Below are 19,890 nucleotides of genomic sequence, written 5' to 3'. Positions count from 1 at the left end.
CTGGCCCCAGCGGCCATCGGCCACAGCAGCCAAAACACAAGACCAGCCTGTCGGCAGCAGCCGTCTCGCCGCTATTTTTATATTTTTTCGCCATTATCAGCTTTCTCCATAGAGCCTGTTAGCAATATGGCAGACATTAAGTTTTGATTCTGGGAGTGAGTTCCCACCCACTGATCTGTGATTGGTCTGTAGCTTCAGTGGTCGAAAATATGAGGAACTAGCATTGCAGTTTCACCCCGCTAACAACAACAGCTTCCTGTGACGCAAAAATCGTCATTTTGCGTCACTGGAAGCTCCTTTTCAGACTTAGAAATACAAAGATTTCCCATCTCAGGGGAAAATGAGGGTGGGATGCACGACCATTCAAAAATACTACCAGATTTCTAATGATACAAAGATTAATGCAAATGGATGAAGTATCCCCTTAAGGATTTCTAAGACCTGAAAGAAAATGAGAGAATAAACATTGATCAGAGGGATATTTTGAAAACCTGGCAACCCAATAGTTAGTTTTACCCATAGTTTGTTTTAGAGCTATGAAGCATTATTAAACAATGAATTAACCATTCAAGACTTATATAAAGGATGTTGTACCATAATTCTTTCAATTCAAAGTTTCAGAAGCCCAAAAACTTGAAATAAAGTATAAAGTAAAGTATTAAAAAATAGAAAATAACTGAAAAAGAATCAAATAAATCAATTACACAATAATCTGACTTAGTCTTAACCTGAAAGGTCCAAAATGTACAATACATTCACCACAACAACTTCCTTCAGTTCACAAGCACAAAAGGAAGTGCACTGGTGTGGTATTTCCCGCATCAGTCACTTGGGGACTCTCGTTTTCCAGGATGGGCTAGCATCATTGTTGTACACCTTAGTTGCCATAGAGACAAGGTACTTCCCTTCAGGCTGCGTGCTCAGATACACCTGTTCAGGCACTCAAATTACGATACCTGCTTTGTGACTTAGAAAGAAGATCCTTCATGGATAGTTGGTAAATATTTTCTAAAAGGCTGGGCTTGCTGTGAAACCTCATACCAGATCCACAGGAGATCCACGAGGCCCAGCCCCAGCATCAGTGAGCCAAAGAGAGGAGGCCCAATCTGAAATCAAAATAAAAACCAGCTGTGTAAACATTTATTCATCTTCACAACTTTGTTTAGAGATAGATAATACCTTCAGGAAATCTATTCATTAAAAAATCTTCTTTCTTTTAACTCTCTGAAAAACACTTTTCTCAACTAAATCATACAAATTTTGCTGTGGCAATGTGGATCACACCAAAATCTATCAGTCTTTCGTGACTAAACAAATCCAAAACAACACCATCTGTTCATGTCGTGTCCCACACAATCTGTTTAATTTATTAATGGAATGTCAGCTAAGCTCCAGTTTCCATAACCACAGAAAGAGCTTCTGAATGATCCGTCTAAAGAACTCAATAATGGGACTCGCCTGCAAGGCAGCATTGTATTTTACACAATGGACTTCTCAGGTTGTTGTTTTTTTTACCCGCGCAGTGGTGTTCAATTTTACAGATGTCACACAAGTCATTGATGATATAATAATCAGAAAAGGCAGCAATGTTTGAGCCAATCCATTTAAAGGACAATGCCTCAGGCAGACAAATTGTTGCATCATGACACATCTTCACATTACTTTTCAGGTGCATCCAGTGATCGAGTTTTTATTAGATCTGAATCTCTAAAAAAATAAAAACTCCACAATAGCAGATTTTTTATTTTTATTTTCGTACAACCTCATAAATAACTTGGTTTCATTTGCTTTTAGCCTAAAGTTTCAAATGAATGATTGACCTATGTTTATTTTATGCCCTGAGTTATCTTTTCATTGGACTTTTGGATTTTGGACCTTGTGAATAATAAAGGTGATCCAACAGCCAATACGGGTACATCCCACCAATACAGGCTTTATGATTCTTCTCGCCTAAAGGCTGACCATTCTGCATTTAGAAACAAAGGCCCCCACCCCCCATACAATGTTCGACCTGGATGAAAGTTTTGTGTGTGTGTGTGTGTAGGCTATCTCTAGGAAAAAAAGAAAGATTCATGATCAGTTACATAACTCAATGTTAAGGGTTCAAAACAACAGTTGTTTGCACTCCTGATTTACTCAACCACTTGTTTATACTGTTTTAAAAATACGTTTTTATATATAGTTGTTTTTATTATAAATTAGCTTATATATGTTCCCTATTCTTCATTTTAATTTTAATTAATATTTTTTTATTTAAATTGTACTGTGTTCACTTTCTGTCTGCAATCTTTGCTCTTTGCTGCTGTAACTCTGTACATTTCCCCGTTGTGGGATAAATAAAGGATTATCTTATCTTATTTTAATAAACTTCTCGCTGATTACATTCTCATCATATTCATTCATCAGTGATTCAGCCCTCAAAAAATTAAATCATGCTGCATTGCACGCTTTTACACACTGGATTCATATTTTTGTCTCAAAAGGAAATAAAAGGTTGTTTTTGAAAAGCTGCTAAAGCTGTTGGCCAATCACAGACTGATGCGCAGCTCCTCTCCTCCCATGATGCTTTGCAGCAGCTCAGTGGCGCTAGCTGCTGCAGAGGCTAAGCTAGCTGGGTCAGTCTGTAATCTGTCAGCCTGCAGCTAAAAGCACGCAAACCTCTGGGCTCCACACACTACCGGATTACTCTCATTTTACAGGTAATGTCTGATATACTTCTAATGTTGTTCACACAGAGGTATGGTCCCAAGGTCGTTCATCGATGTTAGCTGACGTTTAAAGACATATCAGTCACGTATTGTCTTAATGTTATCAAGACGATGGACATCCATGTACCAGCACAGGCTGCAGAAACACAGATGTGACTGCTGTTCACCGACGTTTATCATGACACATCTTCACAGTAACGCTGTTGTCTCTTGCTCACAAACCACTCTAATGTGGAAACTTAATAAAGGAAGGTGTCGGTGCTAGCGCTAGCTTGTTTAGCTGCGTATTCGTGATCTCCAACCAGAAGTAACCGGGATTACTAAAGTTTGACAGGCTAATGGGCTAACCAGCTAAATGCATTAACCATTTGCTGTGTTTCTGAGATCACACTGGGCAATGCAGGTATTTGTATTGCCCTTAGGTTTTACTGGATAGCTGCCCCTGTGGTAAAAGTCAAACAACATTAACCTCATCATGTGTGCCACTTCCCAGTCATTTACTGCATCTATGTGAGTTTCACAGAGCAACTTGTGATCTGTGTTTAAAGTGTGTCTCTTTAAAGCAGTGTCTGTCAGACAACACAGCGGACAATCTTCCATGTTGGTTGTGTTTATAATCAGCTCCAGATGGTCTGAAATACAATGTTAGTCCTGCTGACAGTGAGGCTGTTTGTCAGCCAGTCTGAAGAAATACGTGCAAGGTTTTTATCCCACCTCTCTGTGGGATTTCTAAGATTGTCCCAGCTTGAAGAGAGCCGATTAGAAACGTGTGGATTTGCACACACAGAGGAAAGCAGGAGCACCTATTAGAGAGGAATCAGGGGAGACTTTGCTCAGCTTAATGAAATTATCTTTCAGATCGTACACCGTTTTTCACTCTAAACGTAGCTCCTTTATTTGTGCTTTTGACAGTGACACTTTCTCTCCAGAAGGCTGTGTACATATTTTTGCATGCATTATGTTAATCAACAACTTTCCCAACAGTTGAAGAAGACCCTCTGATGTGATTGCAACTTTGGATCAGAGAACAGACTTACCGCCCGTACTCTCACAGTGGATCTGCTGTCACCAGGCTACTGAGAGAAGAATGACATTTGTCCCATTTTAATTCCTGGGGCTGCTTTGGACAGAGTTGAGGCTGCATAAAAAGCTGCTGCTCTAAGCCAAGTTGCTCTTTTTCTCAGCCCATTTCTTTGCAGCCTAGTGTGCAAGTGTTATGGCTCTGGAGGCCAACTAAGCAAAAGGACAAAACTGGAGGATTATGTTGTGCAGTGGTAGTGGGCAATGGACTAGGAGAGCACAGTGACAAACATCATGCTGTGGGGACACTAGGGTCCCTGTTTGAGCCCCCTCTGTGTGGTGCTTTTTTTTTTTTCTTTTCCTCCAGTCTCCTCTGTTTGGATGGTTGAACACAACGGCTACTTTGAAGGAGACCACCGGTGGCTGTGGTTTGGCCAAAGCTGACAGACTGCTTGCCAGCTATTGCTGATTTAAAACACTTGTCCACTTATACCACTGCTGTAGCCCACATCGCCGTGGTCTCCAGTATGGTAAGCGGAGGCTGGAGGCATCATAAGACTGGAACTGAACCATCAACACAGGGGTAGCTGGTTACTTTCCATCTTTTTTTCCCCCCTGCACTGTGAAGGATTACATTCCAGTTTTCAAGGACTTATTTTTTTCTCAGTGCTGACATAAAAAGCAGACATAAAAAAAAAAAAAAGGTCATAAAGAAAAAAGAGGACTGCTGCCTGGGAGGATGAAGCTGAGGAAACAGGTGACAGTTTGTGGTGGGGCCATATTCTGTGTGGCTGTGTTCTCACTGTATCTGATGTTGGATCGAGTCCAACATGACCCTGCAAGGCGACAGACCGGCGGGAACTTTCCACGGGTGAGAAAAATGGCTGTAGTGGTGTTTATCATGATGTGTGAAAGCTGCTTTCAGCAGTTATTGTTGTTGTATCCCTTTTTAGTGTGTTTTGTTGTGACACATGAGGTGTTAGATCTAAGCAGAAATTTACATAAAAAAACAAAGGCACAGGAGCCAATGTTGGCATTTTACCTAATCCTGTAACACAGAGCCCAACTAAGCTTAATGTGTTTTTTAAAATGTTTATTAAAATATTTATCATGTACCTATGTATCATGGTATAAAATGTGTTGTTAGGCTTGATAGATCTGCTTTTTGTTACCTTGTCTGAATCAAAGTTTTAGTAAATCACAGATTATGTAATTTCTAGTCATGAAACAGCAACAGAGAAGAAGAATGTGGGCTGGTTGACGGAGGTTTTACAACATTGCACAGCTATGCGATTTATCATTTTTGCTTGCACTTTTGTCTTTAGAGCCAAATCTCAGTTTTGCAGAACCGGATAGAGCAGCTGGAGCAGCTCCTGGAGGAAAACCACCAAATCATCAGCCACATAAAGGACTCTGTGATGGAGCTCACAGACACAGGAGCTGTGTCTCCTAGTGGCCACCTGCCTTTCAGAAGTGCCAATGGTTCCTGGGTCCTTCCCTTCGACGGCCGCCCCACTTTCCTGGCTGTTAAGCCACAAGATTGCCAATTTGCTGCAGGCAGCCGTGGTCAAACGGATGTTCAGGTGGGATGATACAAAAGACTTTTAACCTCAACCAAAAGGTGTTCTTATAGCCTTATCAGGGTTGATTTAGCATATTTATTTATGGGCCTTGTCCCGGAGCAACTGATGAGTTTGTGTTTTGGTTTTTAGATGCTGGATGTGTACTCCATCCTGAAGTTTGACAACCCTGATGGCGGTGTATGGAAACAGGGCTTTGACATTACTTATGAGCCTGAAGAGTGGGACAATGAACCGCTGCAAGTGTTTGTGGTCCCCCACTCACACAATGATCCAGGTGAGTGCAAAGACAGTCTGTGATTTCCCATTTCTGCAGATAAAAAAGGTATGGTCTGTAGGTAAGGCATTCTCTAATTGTGGGCTGGTGGTAGGGACACAGAAATCATTCTAAATTGTATTCACTCTTATTATTAATAGGATTGACAGCTTAGCTGTAAACATTGCATTTGACTTCAAGGCTGGATTGTCTGACATTTTGTTTTGGATTGACATGTCACATACTTAGCTGAAAGTTATGGATTATTTGACAGGCTGCTAAGACATTTACATTTTGAAAACTGGTTTTACTTTGAAGCTGAACTTGATTAAACTTTGCTTTTGTTAGAGTTATGCAGCGTTCAGTGTCCTGGGTTGACAGAACCAGAGGTCATATTGACAGCTGACACAATGTGAAAACAGGTTCACTTGTATTAGGCTTGATTTCGCTCATGTAGGCTTTTTTAATTTAGTTTTTTAGCAAAAAGCAACTAATCTTTTCTTTTACACTTATGAGCTCTGATTCCTCTTAAAAATCCTCATCTCAGTTGTGTTGATTTAGTATCCACATACCTGCAGAAAGATCCTGTGACATGGTGTATATGAGCTCACAATATGACAGATAAGTGACGTGTTTGTCACAGACTATGGTTAGACAGCATTGAACACTGAAAAAGTTCCTTTTAGCCACTTTCTTTTAAACCACTCTGCTGCTACATGGCTTTCTGAGAGGGAACGGCCTCACCTGAATAAAATATGACTTTATTTTTGATCCAGTGCAGTGCTTTTTCTGCAGAGTCTCTTACCTGCCCAGTTTTCTTGTCTTTTTTAATAGCCAGCTAGATAAAAAAAAAAAAAAAAGGAGTAGGGGTGTTTTGTTTCCAAAACAATCCAATTTGTGTTGGACAGTCTGTTTGCAAACTGTGGTGTGAAAATTGCTCATATTTATTTTGGCCTGTTAGGTTGGATCAAGACTTTTGACAAGTACTTCACGGACCAGACGCAACACATTTTAAACAACATGGTGGTGAAGCTGGCGGAGGATCCCCGCAGGAAGTTCATCTGGTCTGAGATTTCTTTCTTTGCCAAGTGGTGGGAGAGCGCAGACATACACAAGCAGGAGGCGATGCGCAAGTGAGTCACGGTTGATAACTCCTCAATGCCTGTTGGCCTTAAGTACAGTGTTTTACACAATGGGTAGTTTGTGCTGGCCGATTGTGGTCGCTCTAAAAATAGTTTATCTGCTTAGTGTGCTTCTCCCTCTTCAGGGCTGGATTATCATCACCTTGCTTTCTTAATCCTCTCTGTTCAACAGACTGATCCTTGGAGGGCAGCTGGAGATTGTGACAGGCGGATGGGTGATGACGGACGAAGCAAACGTTCACTACTTTGCCATGATAGACCAGCTCATTGAAGGGCATCAGTGGCTGGAGACAAATCTAGGTACACAGGAAAAACTTGTTACTGTTTTGGCCTCAATAACACTTCTCCATCCTTCATGATAAAACCTGTGCCTTTCATCCTGCATGTAGCCGGTGTAACCTCTCACTCAGTGGGTGATGAAGTGCTTTGTGCTATTTTCACTTCACCTGCTGAGGACAGTGTTGTTCTAAAAGATGCATCACTTCTTCGATCTCATCCTAAACCTAAACTACTTGCTGTCATAGGTATTACTCCCCGCAGTGGGTGGGCGGTCGACCCTTTCGGCCACAGCGCTACGATGCCCTACCTGCTGAAGAAAGCCAACCTGACCAGCATGCTCATCCAGCGGGTCCACTACTCCATCAAAAAACACTTTGCCTCCACCCGCAGCCTGGAGTTTATGTGGCGGCAGGCCTGGGGTGAGTGGACCAGAGATAGAGACGTCATATGATTCATGTGCTTATCTGTGTTGAGCTGATTGCACGATGAGTCACGAGTTCTCTTATCATGGCATTTGAAAGAGAGGGAAACTTGAGGAGAAGAATCAGTGCATAATAGCTTAAAAAGAGCCATCTTCGTTATGATTTCCTAATGAATTGAACATCTGCCTGAGATTCACAGTCCATTTGTTCGTAATGGAACAATCCTGGGATATTACACAGTCAGCTGCTATTAATCTGAGTTGATTTATTCTTTTGGGGATTCATTTAGTAATGAAGAGTTAGTTTTATGCTGCTTTGTCCAAAATGACTCTTGACTGTCCCCAGTGAACACAGTAGACCTACATGGAAAATCTGTTCATGTTGACGAGCGCAGTGTGTCTTTAATAACAAATGACATCCTTACTCATGGTAATATATAGATGTCTTAAGCAAGTCTTTTTTGCCTCATTGATAGACACTGGATCCAGCACGGACATGTTTTGCCACATGATGCCTTTCTACAGCTACGACGTACCTCACACCTGCGGGCCCGACCCCAAGGTCTGCTGCCAGTTTGATTTCAAGAGGTTACCAGGTGGTCGCATTAACTGTCCCTGGAAGGTGCCGCCAAAACCTGTGGTGGAGGCCAATGTAGCAGAGAGGTGAGACACGGGTTTGTGAGCTCTAACTCTGGTTAAGTGGTTAATCAGTTTTATTGTTGAGTTTGTTTAAGTACTTTCTGTTGACTTCATGCACCTATCGAGGGACTTCAGTTGATCGGTCAGTTATCAGTAAAATCATCCGCAGCTTCTTTGATAATCGATTCATTATTCCAGTACCAGTAACTAATTTAGAAAAACGACTAAATACTCTCTATATTCAGCTTGTGAACAGCAGGTATATCGACATGTTCTTGCTGCTATGCGATGGAGTGACATGACAAGGTGTCTGAAGGTGATTGGTTGTGTTTGGGAAATGGTTTGGTCCATTCAACCCCAGGCTAATGGGCAGAGCAATTGATGATGACAATAGTCGTGTAATGTGTATGTTGGCTGCTTGCATGACAATAAATGCCAATATGGAAATGCATAGGACATTATTGAGGTTATTTTGAAACACAACTACACAGTTTGTCAACCCCTGAGCACTGAGGTTTCAACTGTGAAGCGTCTCACACTCTATGCATCTTGGTCTAGTCTCACTAATAATGTTTTTATGTCTATTATGTACATTGTCAGAATCCAAAATCCACCATTAGAAAGACTTTATGATCTACAATACCAAAAACATATAACTTTTCTTGTGCAGTGTTTGGATACTGCTGTTGCACGTCTTAGTGTTGTGGCCTCTTACAAATAAACTTAACTTGAACTTACGCATAAGAGCCACAGAGAGTGGATGAACCAAAGGAGACCCACACAGACTGCAGATATTCACACAGTCTCATTAAACCTCTTTTTAGGGACCTTTAAGAACTTTCCAGAAGAGACATTTCAGCAGCTAATGGAAAATGTCCTCAGGGATAATTTGATCATCCTCTTTCCGAGGTCACAATGGTTTTCTGCAAAACTGGAGAACGAAAGTGGGATAGCTCAAATGCCAAGAAAGTGACCTTTTTTATTTAATTTCTCCTACTTTCTCTTTTCATTCTCTCATTAAGGGCAAACCTCCTCCTAGATCAGTATCGTAAAAAGTCCAAACTCTACCGCAGCAAGGTGGTCCTCATCCCCCTGGGAGATGATTTCCGCTACGACAAGGCCCTGGAATGGGATCAGCAGTACAGCAACTACCAGAAACTGTTTGACTACATGAATTCTCACCCCGAGATGCACGTTCAAGTGAGTGATGATTTGTCATCCGCCACAAACCAAATATATGTTGTTGTTTTATGCATCTTTTTTGATTTGTCTCTGTGCTTCCAAGTGTGTGATCTTATCGAGTGTCTGAGTTTACAACCTAACTTGTGATATTGAATCATGCTGTGGTATTTTAACACTCTGACGGAACAAAGAATCTGTCACGACTCGTGCTAGATGACAGGTGCATGCATAGTAATGAGAAAGGTTCTTTGTTTGTCTGTCTGTGCTTGGCTGATGTATTTTTGTAAGCGTGTCTGTTTGTAACGTCTGTGCATTTGCTATTTCAGGCCCAGTTTGGGACTCTCACCGACTACTTCAGTGCTGTATACAAAGAACACGGAGTGCCCCAAGGGTCCAGACCTGCAGACTTCCCGGTGCTCAGTGGAGATTTTTTTGCCTATGCCGACCGCGAAGACCACTACTGGACCGGCTATTTCACCTCCCGGCCTTTTTACAAGAGCCTGGACCGTGTTATAGAGTCGCACCTCAGGTGAGGCGGCTTTATCCCCACATCACTTACACATCCTGTTTTGAATACTGAAGCTGTTTCTGTTTTGCATGGCACACAAGATGAAGGTGTGGTGTGCTGTTGTTGGCAAAACACAGGATAGGAACATGGTACAACTTCAAATGGATAGAAAAGTAATTAAATGTGAAGTATCACTAAAACACTATCAGGCAACAATATAAATAAAGATATATATATATAACCTGGGATAGGGGCCGTTAACTTTCCATGTTGTGGTTTATGTTTCTCTTTCTACTGTTAACTATTTGAACTATGTTAGTCACATTAACAACAAAAATACATCCATCAAGCCAGTAACAGGTATTATAGAGTTGGATTGGATAGCAGTGGGCTGCAAACAACCACATGTAAGCTCTCACTCTTACAAAAGAATCAGCGGTTGATATGTGAACACCTTGAGTTGACTTAAAGATGTCTCACTTTCGATCGCTGGTCAGTGCTAACTGCTCCGTGTCCTTTAGGGGGGCAGAGATCCTCTACAGCCTAGCAGTTGCGAATGCTCGTCATGCTGGGATGGAAGGGCGGTACCCGGTCTCAGATTATGCCCTGCTGGTCGATGCGAGGCGGACTGTTGGCCTCTTTCAACATCATGACGCCATCACTGGCACTGCCAAGGAAAATGTTGTTGTCGACTACGGTACCAGGTAAGGATCTTAGGAGAGAAGGTCTGTAATCATGCCTTATAGTTTGTGATTTACATTATACAGACAGATTGTTCCCTTCTCTTTTGAATCCTCAGTCACTGTTTCTATTTTTAACTTGTTTGTTCAATACTTTGAAACAAAGAAAAAAAAGTTGCTGTGACTGCTGCAGTGATCCATTTAATGATTCTTCCTGCTCCTCCTCCCTAGATTACTGCGTTCACTTATCGGTCTGAAGAGAGTCATTATCAACGCTGCTCATTTCCTGGTGATGAAGAACAAAGAGTTTTATCGCTTTTACCAGACAGAGCCATTCCTAGAGACGGTAATATCGAGGAGCAATTCCCCAACTGAATCAAAAACAGTTTGAAAAACCTGCATGTTTAGTTCCTTGTGGAAGAACTCAGTGTGTCTTCCTGTTCTCTATTTTTTCCATTTCTGTAGGATGACAGGCGGGCTACCCAAGACTCTCTGCCTCAGCGCACTTTAATCGAGCTGGACCCTGCAGGGCCGAGGTATTATCTGCATCCCCTCACATCTTTAATCTCCCCCCTCCCCCTCCTTCAACCACTCATCCACCGTACTGTGTGTCTGATTGCTTTTCCCCTCTCTCTACAGGTACCTGGTTCTGTTCAACCCCATTGAGCAGGAGCGGCTGTGTGCTGTGACTATGTTGGTCAATACGGTCAGGGTGCGGGTGCTCACTGAGGACGGACAAACCCTGCCGGTGCAGCTGAGCGCTCAGTGGAGCTCTGCCAGTCAGATGAGTGCAGAGGTATTCGAGGTAAGACATTAAATTCATTAGGCACCGCAGGTTTCCGCATAGTACAATTGGCGTACCACCAGCCCAGCTGCAGTGTCTCACATTATGGTCTATTCACAAACTGTTCAGTCAGAAAACTGCTGTGCACTTAAAGCAATTTTCCCAGCTTTTGGTCCTTAGTCATTATTGTTACGTGCTTTAAATTGAAAGAATTTAGACCTAAATCCTCAGTCAGAATGATTTGTGTGAGAAATGTAAGCTGATGTGTTTAAAAGATGGACTTAAAACCACTACATGACTACAAATGTCCCATCTCTGAATCTAAATCTGACATTACAACTGTCAGGACACTTTTTTATGAACTAATATAACCTAAACAGTAAATAATTAAAATACAAAACATGTACAATGGAAGAGCTGTACAGAAACAGTGTCAGATGATGGTTTGTCTAATTTTATAGTGTGAGATATTTGCACTGTGTGGTGTGTACACAGACGATACTTTATGTCCAGGGTGCATTCCCATAAAGACACATCTGTTGCTGTTTGAGGGAATCGTTAAGGTCATATCCATCAGTATATAAACTTAAGATAAGTTTGATTTAAAGGTGTTTTTAGAGTGTGAAGCCTTTTGTGGCTTAAAAAAGAATCTCGGGGATTAGGTTTACTAAAGTGGGAGTTTACAAGACCTTTGTTCATGTTCTTCATTTCTGCTTTGGGCTGGCAGTCTCAGGCTACATAAGACACTCAAAGCAACACGGCTGTTCGAGTGTACTTTTGGCAATCAAGTTGCACTGTGGGTAAACAAGCTGTCTGACCCTGTGTTACATGAGGGAGGTTGTAGATCTGAGGAGAACTCCTTCAATTACCTCTGTACACTTTTTGTATAAAGCATAACTAACTTAAGCTTCACAAATCTATGTATGTGTTAAAATACCCTCCCCCCCATTTTTCTGCTCATACAGCTGTACCTCAGAGAGAGTCTGTGGTTGTTTGGTTGATTGACCCCTGACTCCCTAAAGCTGTGAAAGTATTGACAAGAGAATGTTTTTATTGAAATGTAAGAATAAAAATAGAAGTACTCCAAATAAAAAAAAAAACCTTCATTAGAAAAAGGCATCAGAGTGTGCTTCTCACCTCTTCCCTTTTGAAAAGTACCTGCGAGCTTGCTCTTGTGTTTCCTTTAATTTCTCCAAAACAAATTTAAAATTGGAATCAGCCTGAATCATTGATCCCTCCCCCCCCCCCCAAAAAAAAACTCCAAAAACTTTAAATGTATTTACAGTGCTTTATCTTCTCTCCACCCACAGTTTGTCATAAATGTAAACGAGACACAGAGAAACACAGGCACATTAGAACAATCACTCATCACATTTTAATTATAGCACACTGCTGCTAATGTGTAAATGCTTTTAATTTTTAATGAGTGCTTTATGGTCAACACTCGACATGCAGATCAAGAGAGAGAGAAAATTAATTCAGGGCTGTAAAACACAAGCTTTGAACACACAAGTGTTTGTTTGGATGTCTGGATTAATTGATTCCACTCGACTGTTCTTCCGCCCAGGCAACATTCATGGTTCGCCTGCCCCCCCTTGGTCTAGCTGTCTTCCACGTTTATGACGCTCCTGACTCGCCCATGACGCTCCGCTCCGACACCCTGCTGAGGCTGTCGGGTCGCGACGTCACTGCTCGTGCCGCTGATCCACTCCCCGTGCGCTCCCAGCAGTCCGACCCTCAGACCTTCTACATCAGCAGTCAGACTCTCACTCTGGGCTTCTCCGGATCCACCGGCCTGCTGGAGGTTTGTGATTTATCGATTCACAACTTCTGTTGAGGAAATCCTCGGTAGAGATTCAGAGTTGTGTGTAGTGACTTTGATCTTTTCGAGGATAAAAGAAGCCTGAGTTTGATTTCCCAATAAATCCCTGCTGCTTGATCAAAGAGAACATGGCATGTGTTGTTGCTCGTAAAAAAATCCTTTCATCTCCTTCTTTAATATATTGTGTTCTCCTTCTTCTTCCTCTCTTTTCTTTTTTGAATTCTCCAGAGTATCAAGCGTAAGGATGATCCTCAGGAAGTGAAGGTTCAGATGCAGTTCATGGTTTACGGCACTCGTCCCTCCAAAGACAAAAGTGGAGCGTACCTCTTTCTACCTGACGGGAAAGCGAAGGTATTTTCTCAGTTGTTGTTTCTCGGATGTTTACTCGCAGCTCAAAAGGCTTTGATAGCGTCTCTTCAGTGGATGTTGTCATTGTGTCATGCTGGGACGCTCGGGGGGGGGAGAAGGAAGGCACACTGGGTGCCGTTCCCTCTTTTCACTTGATTTTAAAGATAACATTTTAATGGCTTCCTTGCCTTACTGTACTGCATCACTCTTGTTTTTCTTAGCACTTCTTCTGATTTTCCCTCTCCCTACTTACAGCCCTACAACCAGAAGGAGCCTCCCGTGGTGCGCGTGGTGGAGGGGCCTCTTTTCTCGGAGGTGGTGGCACACTACCAGCACTTTCAGCAGACCATTCGCATTAACAACGTGCCAGGTAATAAACACACACTGAATGGAATCGGTTCAAATAGCTTTGTGAAAGCTTTTCACGTTCAGTTTAAAGGCACCAGATGGTACGATGCAACAAGGGCCAGTATGTTTGACAAAGCGACTATTTATAATTCAATTAGGTCAGCACTTTTCCTGTAAGCAACCTCTTTTATACTTTTAGAAGGCAAAAGCCAAATAATATCTGCAACAACAAGAACAACAACAACAAAGAGGAGTGAATGGGAAAATAAGATCTGAGTGCTTGAAGTGAACACTTTATGGTGTTTAATGTATTCTCTTCATATCAGGTGTGGATGGGTTGTCGATAGACATCAGCACCACGGTGGACATCAGAGATCAGACCAATAAGGAGCTGGCTATGAGGCTAGAAACAGACATCCAGAGTGGAGGCGTCTTTTACACGGATCTCAACGGCTTCCAGGTCGGTCAAACTTTTGACCTGTTTTTGATGGACACTCTTTTTGAAGCGGAGTGAAGTCGTGCGGTAAACTACCCCTGATCTTTTACAATTATTATTCATTTTGCTTGTAGATGCAGCCTCGTCAACACCACCTCAAGCTCCCCCTGCAGGCCAACTTCTATCCAATGCCCAGCCAGGCGTACATCCAGGACAGCCATCACCGCCTCACGCTGCACACTGCTCAGTCTCTTGGCGTCAGCAGCCTCGAGAATGGTCTGCTTTTTTTTTTATTGCATTTGTTAAATGTTGTCATTTTTCATCATTTTGTTGTCTTATTTTTCTCTGTCCCCGACCTTTTGTAGTACTATACCTTTCCCACTATTCCCCTAAGATCTTATCAGAGAGCAAACCAGTTCGTGCTCTCGTTAATGTACTCCGCTAATCCTTTTATCATCGTTATGTGAGTAATGGCGGCGTCTGTAAAGGACGAATAGCTAATAGTGTTTTTATGTCCGTTGAGTGATGTCTTTAAGTTCAATAAAAAGGCTCTATATAAAAGCCATTGTCCTTGCTCCTCCTCCTCCTCCTCCCTCAGGCCAGCTTGAAGTGATTATGGACCGACGGCTGATGCAGGATGATAACCGTGGGCTGGGTCAGGGCCTGAAGGACAACAAGAAGACGGCAAACCGCTTCCGCCTGCTGCTGGAGAGGAGATCCATGGGCAACAAGGTCAGAAAGATGACAGCGAAGGCGGTTATTGAAGCCGAGCGCTCTTGAAATTCCAGCCCACGTGTCTGGGTCTGCACTGTGGAATATAATAAGAGCTTCATGTCCTTCATTCTGTCTTCATTAACACCTTACTTCATGTTTTTTTTTGTTCTTATTACCAGCCATCTGTCTCTTGTTTAATCCTCTTTAATGTTACTTTCCATCTCTCCTCTTTCCCCCTCATTACATCCAGCATGATGGCTACTATGCCAAAGTCTCCTCCTTGTTTCACTCTTTCCTCTCTAAAATCTTGAGTGACCGAGTTCAAGAGGTAACGTTGCCTTGGTAACAGTGAGGATGCTCGTTAGTCTTCATCATAGCTTGTGGTCTGTAGCTCCTCCAGTTCTTTTTTTAGGTCTCCTCTACCTCGTAGCCGTAGCTAAACCAGGCCATCTTTAACACAGCTCCTTTTGAAAGTAACAAATGATAGAATCTGTCTGAGTAAATGAAATGACAAAAGCTGCAGTTTGATCATCCAGCTCTGTGGAGAAAAAAATGTTACTTAGTTGAAGTTTTCTGGCCTGATGAAAAATTAAACGTCTTTCAAAAAGTATTTAGAAAATGACATCACATCGTCTTCTGGCTGCATCAAAAATATGTCCAAATCGATTAGCTCTCTTTGTCTGGATTACAATTTGTAACAGTACGAGCTCTATTTCTGATAAATTAGATCTCATTCCCTCTGTAGGGCAGTCAGGAACATTTTCTAGAGTTGAGTTGTGGATGTTGTATTTGTTAAAGCGTCACTCCTCCCTGTGCCCTAAATCTGCCTCTGCCCCTCCTCCAGATGGAGGACAGTGCAACAACAAGCTTCCCGTCTATACTCAGTCACATGACCAACGCCTTCCTGAACCACGAGGTCCTTGCGCTGCCCGTCCTGCCAAAAAGACGCGGGATCCCTCCTCTGCAAACCTTCGCCCCTCTCAAGTCCCTTCTGCCCTGCGACTTCCACATGCTGAACCTGCGCAGCATCCAGAGCCAGGTGACCAGAACAGACAAAGAAAGTCATGTTGTTTTCAGATATTCAGTGGTTTTGACTTTGAAAAATGTCTCCTGTGGCCATTCTGTGTTGTGTGAGCAGAAGGACCCCCACTCTCCGTCTGCGTACACAGCTATGATTCTTCACCGTCTGGCGATGGACTGCGGCGTCGAGGCTCAAAACCTCGGCTTCAACTGCACCACCACACAAGGAGAGGTGAGGCTAGAAAATCACCCCCATTCATTTTGTATTGCAAGCTGTGCTGGGATACGTAGTGACACTGCCAGCCTGGCCTGCATTGCTATGTCACATTAGGACATAATCATCCATTTAAAGAGAGTTGATTTTTCCGTATATAAACCTTGTGGAGTGCTTGTTTGATTGAAAGACTCTTCGATTAGAGTAACCAATGGTGGTGGGAAGTGCCACTCTGGGTCTGTACTTTGCAACTTTCATTTAAGACTGAGAGCTGAACTACTGCACTGTTAAAGCTATAGCTTTATTTTCAGATTAAAATTTTACATTCTAAAAAAATATCTCAAATAATACGACAACTTCTTACATGATAAAGTAGTATGACTGCTATTTTTATCTACAACATTGAAGTGCTGCTTTAGTGTTGAATCCAGTGAACATTTTGATACATACAGGACATTTTGTTTCCCTGATTCCCTCATGCTTTACTGTTCGGCAATATTTGTAAATAAATAAATAAAATATATATATTTTTTAAATATTGCTTCTTTTGCCTTTTTTAGTTTTCTACATGCTGTTAGCCTCACTTGAGATGTGGCCTCCATATCTCTCTTTGTGTCTTATGTTTCCTTCTACTCCTCCCTCTACAGCTGAGTGTATCAGGACTCTTTAAGAACCTGGACCTGCAGCTGCTCCAGCCTGTCTCCCTGACTCTGATGCACTCCAGCACGCCTCTGGCCAACGACTCCTCCATCAGCCTTGATCCCATGGAGATCTCTGCCTTTAAGCTCAAGCTGCGCTAAAAGCTATTCACACTCAAAGAGGCAATAAAAAACAAAAAACAAACCATACTCCTTGGACCAAGAACCAGTCCGAAACTGGCCACATACTGGCAACAGAGGGCTCTGAGTCTCTCTGTCTTTGCCGAGCAGAACCACAAACACTACAGCTGCGAGAGGACGGCTCCACTGTAACAGGACCGACTGCACAGCAGGGGGCAGGCGATGGCTGTTACTGTGGATGTCTCTTGAGAGCAGGAAAAAAAAAAAAAACCTCCCTGAACTCGCAGCAACACATGAAAGACTGCATGGATCAGATAAAGTCGGGGATCTCTCTGTAATCAAAAAATGAAATCTGAATCGGTTCTGCTTTTTTAAGAACGTATGTCTTTTTTCTATCTTTGCTCCATCCTGGACTGAACTACTGAATGTAAATATATCCAAATGACCTAAGGGGGGGAGGGGGGCTGGGACTCGTGCCACATCAGAGTGCAATTTACAAAGCTTTATTTGGTGAATGGGTTTCTAATTTTTCTATGTACGCGGTGAAGGAGACGCATCACAGCAATCTTTTTTTTTTCTTTTTTTTTTTTTTTTAATATACTTGACTGCAATTTCATTATTTGTTCCCGACAGACTCGAATGCAGCAAAGAGAATGTGTTGTCTCTTCATCTCAAACTGCGGAACTGTGGCTCTGTAAGCTAACAAAGATGTCTGCGTCCGAGAGTCCCACGTCACCACGGGATAAAAATGCGATCTTTTATCATATCAGATGACTGTTTACCCTCTGTTGGCTGCTTGTACATAGTCTGAACACTTTCTTTCACTTCTCTCCCCCCCCCCCCCCCCCCCCCCCCTCCCCCCTCCCCCGAGCCTCGTTTCTGCTGATGACAAAAAAAAACAAATCTGTGCAGGAGGATCTGTGCATTTCAACGTTCCTGTCAGTCATTCCTGTGTTTGAACTTCACCACTGAGAGTTTGGCTGTGTTTACCACGCTATATGCAGTAGAAGAGTAGACAAAGACTATACCTCATTTATTCCACGTGGCAGATAATTCAGTGTGTGTCTGTATGTTCATGTGAGATTACAGTGTGCACTATCAGGGAACATTCACAGCACTGTTAGGCCTCATTATGTTAGTATGGATGTCTGTGGCAGGCAGTGGGGTCTTATCTTTTGAGGAGGGAGGGAGCTTTGTGGAACTATAGTTAAACGTAGTAATAATCTATTAAAAAAAACAAAAAACAGACAAACTAACTCAAGTGGTATCGCTCTCATCAGATGGATTTAGTTTCAGATATCTGCTTCCAATTTTTGTGTGCATATTGATCGACCCCTTTAAAAAAATGTCCAAATTACTGAAATTCGCTCGGGGCTATCGATGAACTCTGGAGTGTATCTAACCACAGAATAGCGGATATTTCTTGGAACAAGTTGCAGTCTCACTCACTAAATGAACCTGGAACAATTGAATTCATTATCAAGATTGCTGTTGATCTTTTCTTTTCTTTTTTTTTTATTCATTACTGCACTTTATTTGTCATTATCACCCTTATACAAGCTAAATGGAATATGAATTTTGTGCTGAAAGCATTAAAATGTTCTATTTGGGGGATAAAAGTGGACAACGTGCTGTCATTCCTGAAACGCTTTGCCATTGATCAGAAATATTTCACTGATCGTGCTGAGGCTGATTCCTATTTTAGGTTGATTCAGAGTTTGGTGTGTGATCATTTGAAAATATTATTTTTAGAAAAAAAGCGTAAAAAACCTGCTTGATTTCCAGTGTGCTGTTGGTGTGCACTCTGATAAGACCATGGGTTACATAAAAGAGATGGATGTTTCTCACAGCTGCACAAAATGAAAGCAGCTCTGCTACAGCAACATCCACCAAATCAAACAAAATATATTGAATAAAAAAAAAAAGGTTTTCAGCTATTGGCAATGTGATGAAGAGGTTCCAGGTTGCATCTCCTCATGCACATATAAAACAGCAGACTTTGTGAATTTCCTGTATGATAACAGAAAAAAAAACAACAACTATAAATGGGAAAGCGGCGGTGAGTGAAAACTGGGTGGGACAGTGTGTCTTGGAAGGAAATGTTGCTGCTAAATTTTTTAGATGTAATTTTTCAAAGCTGTGAACGCTTTGAGTCAAACTCCATTCATCTACATGGCTGGTGGCAGTCTGTGGAGAGGGTTTCTTTAAAAGTTCAACAAAAAACAAAAACTGTCTGTGCTTCAAGACCTCATTTGAGATAAAAACTTAATTTGGATGAAATGGTCCATTTAAGAAGTTGTATCCAAACAAACACAGGGTTTCTCAGTTTCTTCAAATGGAGCTGTTTTTTTGTTTTTTTTGTATTCCAGCTCCGCAGTGGCTCTTATCCCAAGGCCTTACTTTGCAGCATGCTCTGCCTCCACAGTGGCCGTGGAGGATGTGTTCATCTGTGTCCAAAGCTGAGGCCGAACTCCTCGCAGCTCACCTGTGTCACACTTCATGCTGCCCCGCTGTGTCCCATCATTTTAACCGCTCACCTGCTTCATTCTTCATGAGGCCTCCTGCCGCTCTCCTCCTCTCTGCCCGATGTCTGGTTATTATCACAGTTCAAAAACTCCCCTCTCATTCTCTTAACATTTCTGTAACACCAGACTTCACACTGCTCCTTCGATTGCACTTTCTCCTGCCATCTTCAGACCTTGCTACGACCTCCTCTCCCTCCTTTCTGTATGTCTCAGTCTCTGTATAGATGTCCTTTTTTAATTTTTTAGAATGTGATACCCGTGTAGCGCTGTTTCTGTTTGTTCAGAGGTAATATAAGAAGGTAATATTTCATCTATTTGTTAATTCATGATGGATTTAAGCTGCAGAGGAACAGAGGAGATGAATAAAAATCACTTTATCTGAAACTAATTAGATTCCTTCAGTATTTTAATGCACCTGTGAATCCTGACTATTTATGATGCTTTAATGTCTTCTTGTTATTAATAGAGCTGTTTTACTTTCTGTC

General features: G+C 42.1%; 1 protein-coding gene across 2 annotated transcripts; it reads left to right on the top strand.

Moving 5' to 3' along the window:
• Positions 1 to 2,557: 2,557 nt before the first annotated feature.
• Positions 2,558 to 19,793, top strand: man2a2 (mannosidase, alpha, class 2A, member 2). Of its 2 annotated transcripts, XM_061036582.1 has the most exons (24): positions 2,558 to 2,699; positions 3,693 to 4,599; positions 5,054 to 5,311; positions 5,441 to 5,585; positions 6,526 to 6,697; positions 6,879 to 7,006; positions 7,231 to 7,404; positions 7,883 to 8,069; positions 9,068 to 9,245; positions 9,554 to 9,756; positions 10,257 to 10,439; positions 10,647 to 10,761; positions 10,881 to 10,951; positions 11,055 to 11,220; positions 12,767 to 13,003; positions 13,250 to 13,372; positions 13,625 to 13,739; positions 14,044 to 14,177; positions 14,288 to 14,429; positions 14,752 to 14,885; positions 15,118 to 15,195; positions 15,712 to 15,906; positions 16,006 to 16,119; positions 16,749 to 19,793. In XM_061036582.1, the coding sequence occupies exons 2-24, from the start codon at positions 4,468 to 4,470 to the stop codon at positions 16,899 to 16,901; spliced, it is 3,537 nt and encodes a 1,178-aa protein (XP_060892565.1). In that variant the 5' UTR covers positions 2,558 to 2,699; positions 3,693 to 4,467; the 3' UTR covers positions 16,902 to 19,793. The 2 variants fall into 2 exon arrangements, with proteins under 2 accessions (XP_060892565.1, XP_060892566.1); XM_061036583.1 differs by lacking the exon at positions 15,118 to 15,195 and having other exon boundaries at positions 2,559 to 2,699.
• Positions 19,794 to 19,890: the final 97 nt, after the last annotated feature.

This window comes from Labrus mixtus, chromosome 4 (genome assembly GCF_963584025.1).
Source record: "Labrus mixtus chromosome 4, fLabMix1.1, whole genome shotgun sequence".
Classification (NCBI taxonomy): Eukaryota; Metazoa; Chordata; class Actinopteri; order Labriformes; family Labridae; genus Labrus; species Labrus mixtus.
The sequence above is the reverse complement of the archived record's forward strand: the minus strand, read 5'-3'. Positions and strand labels throughout refer to the sequence as shown.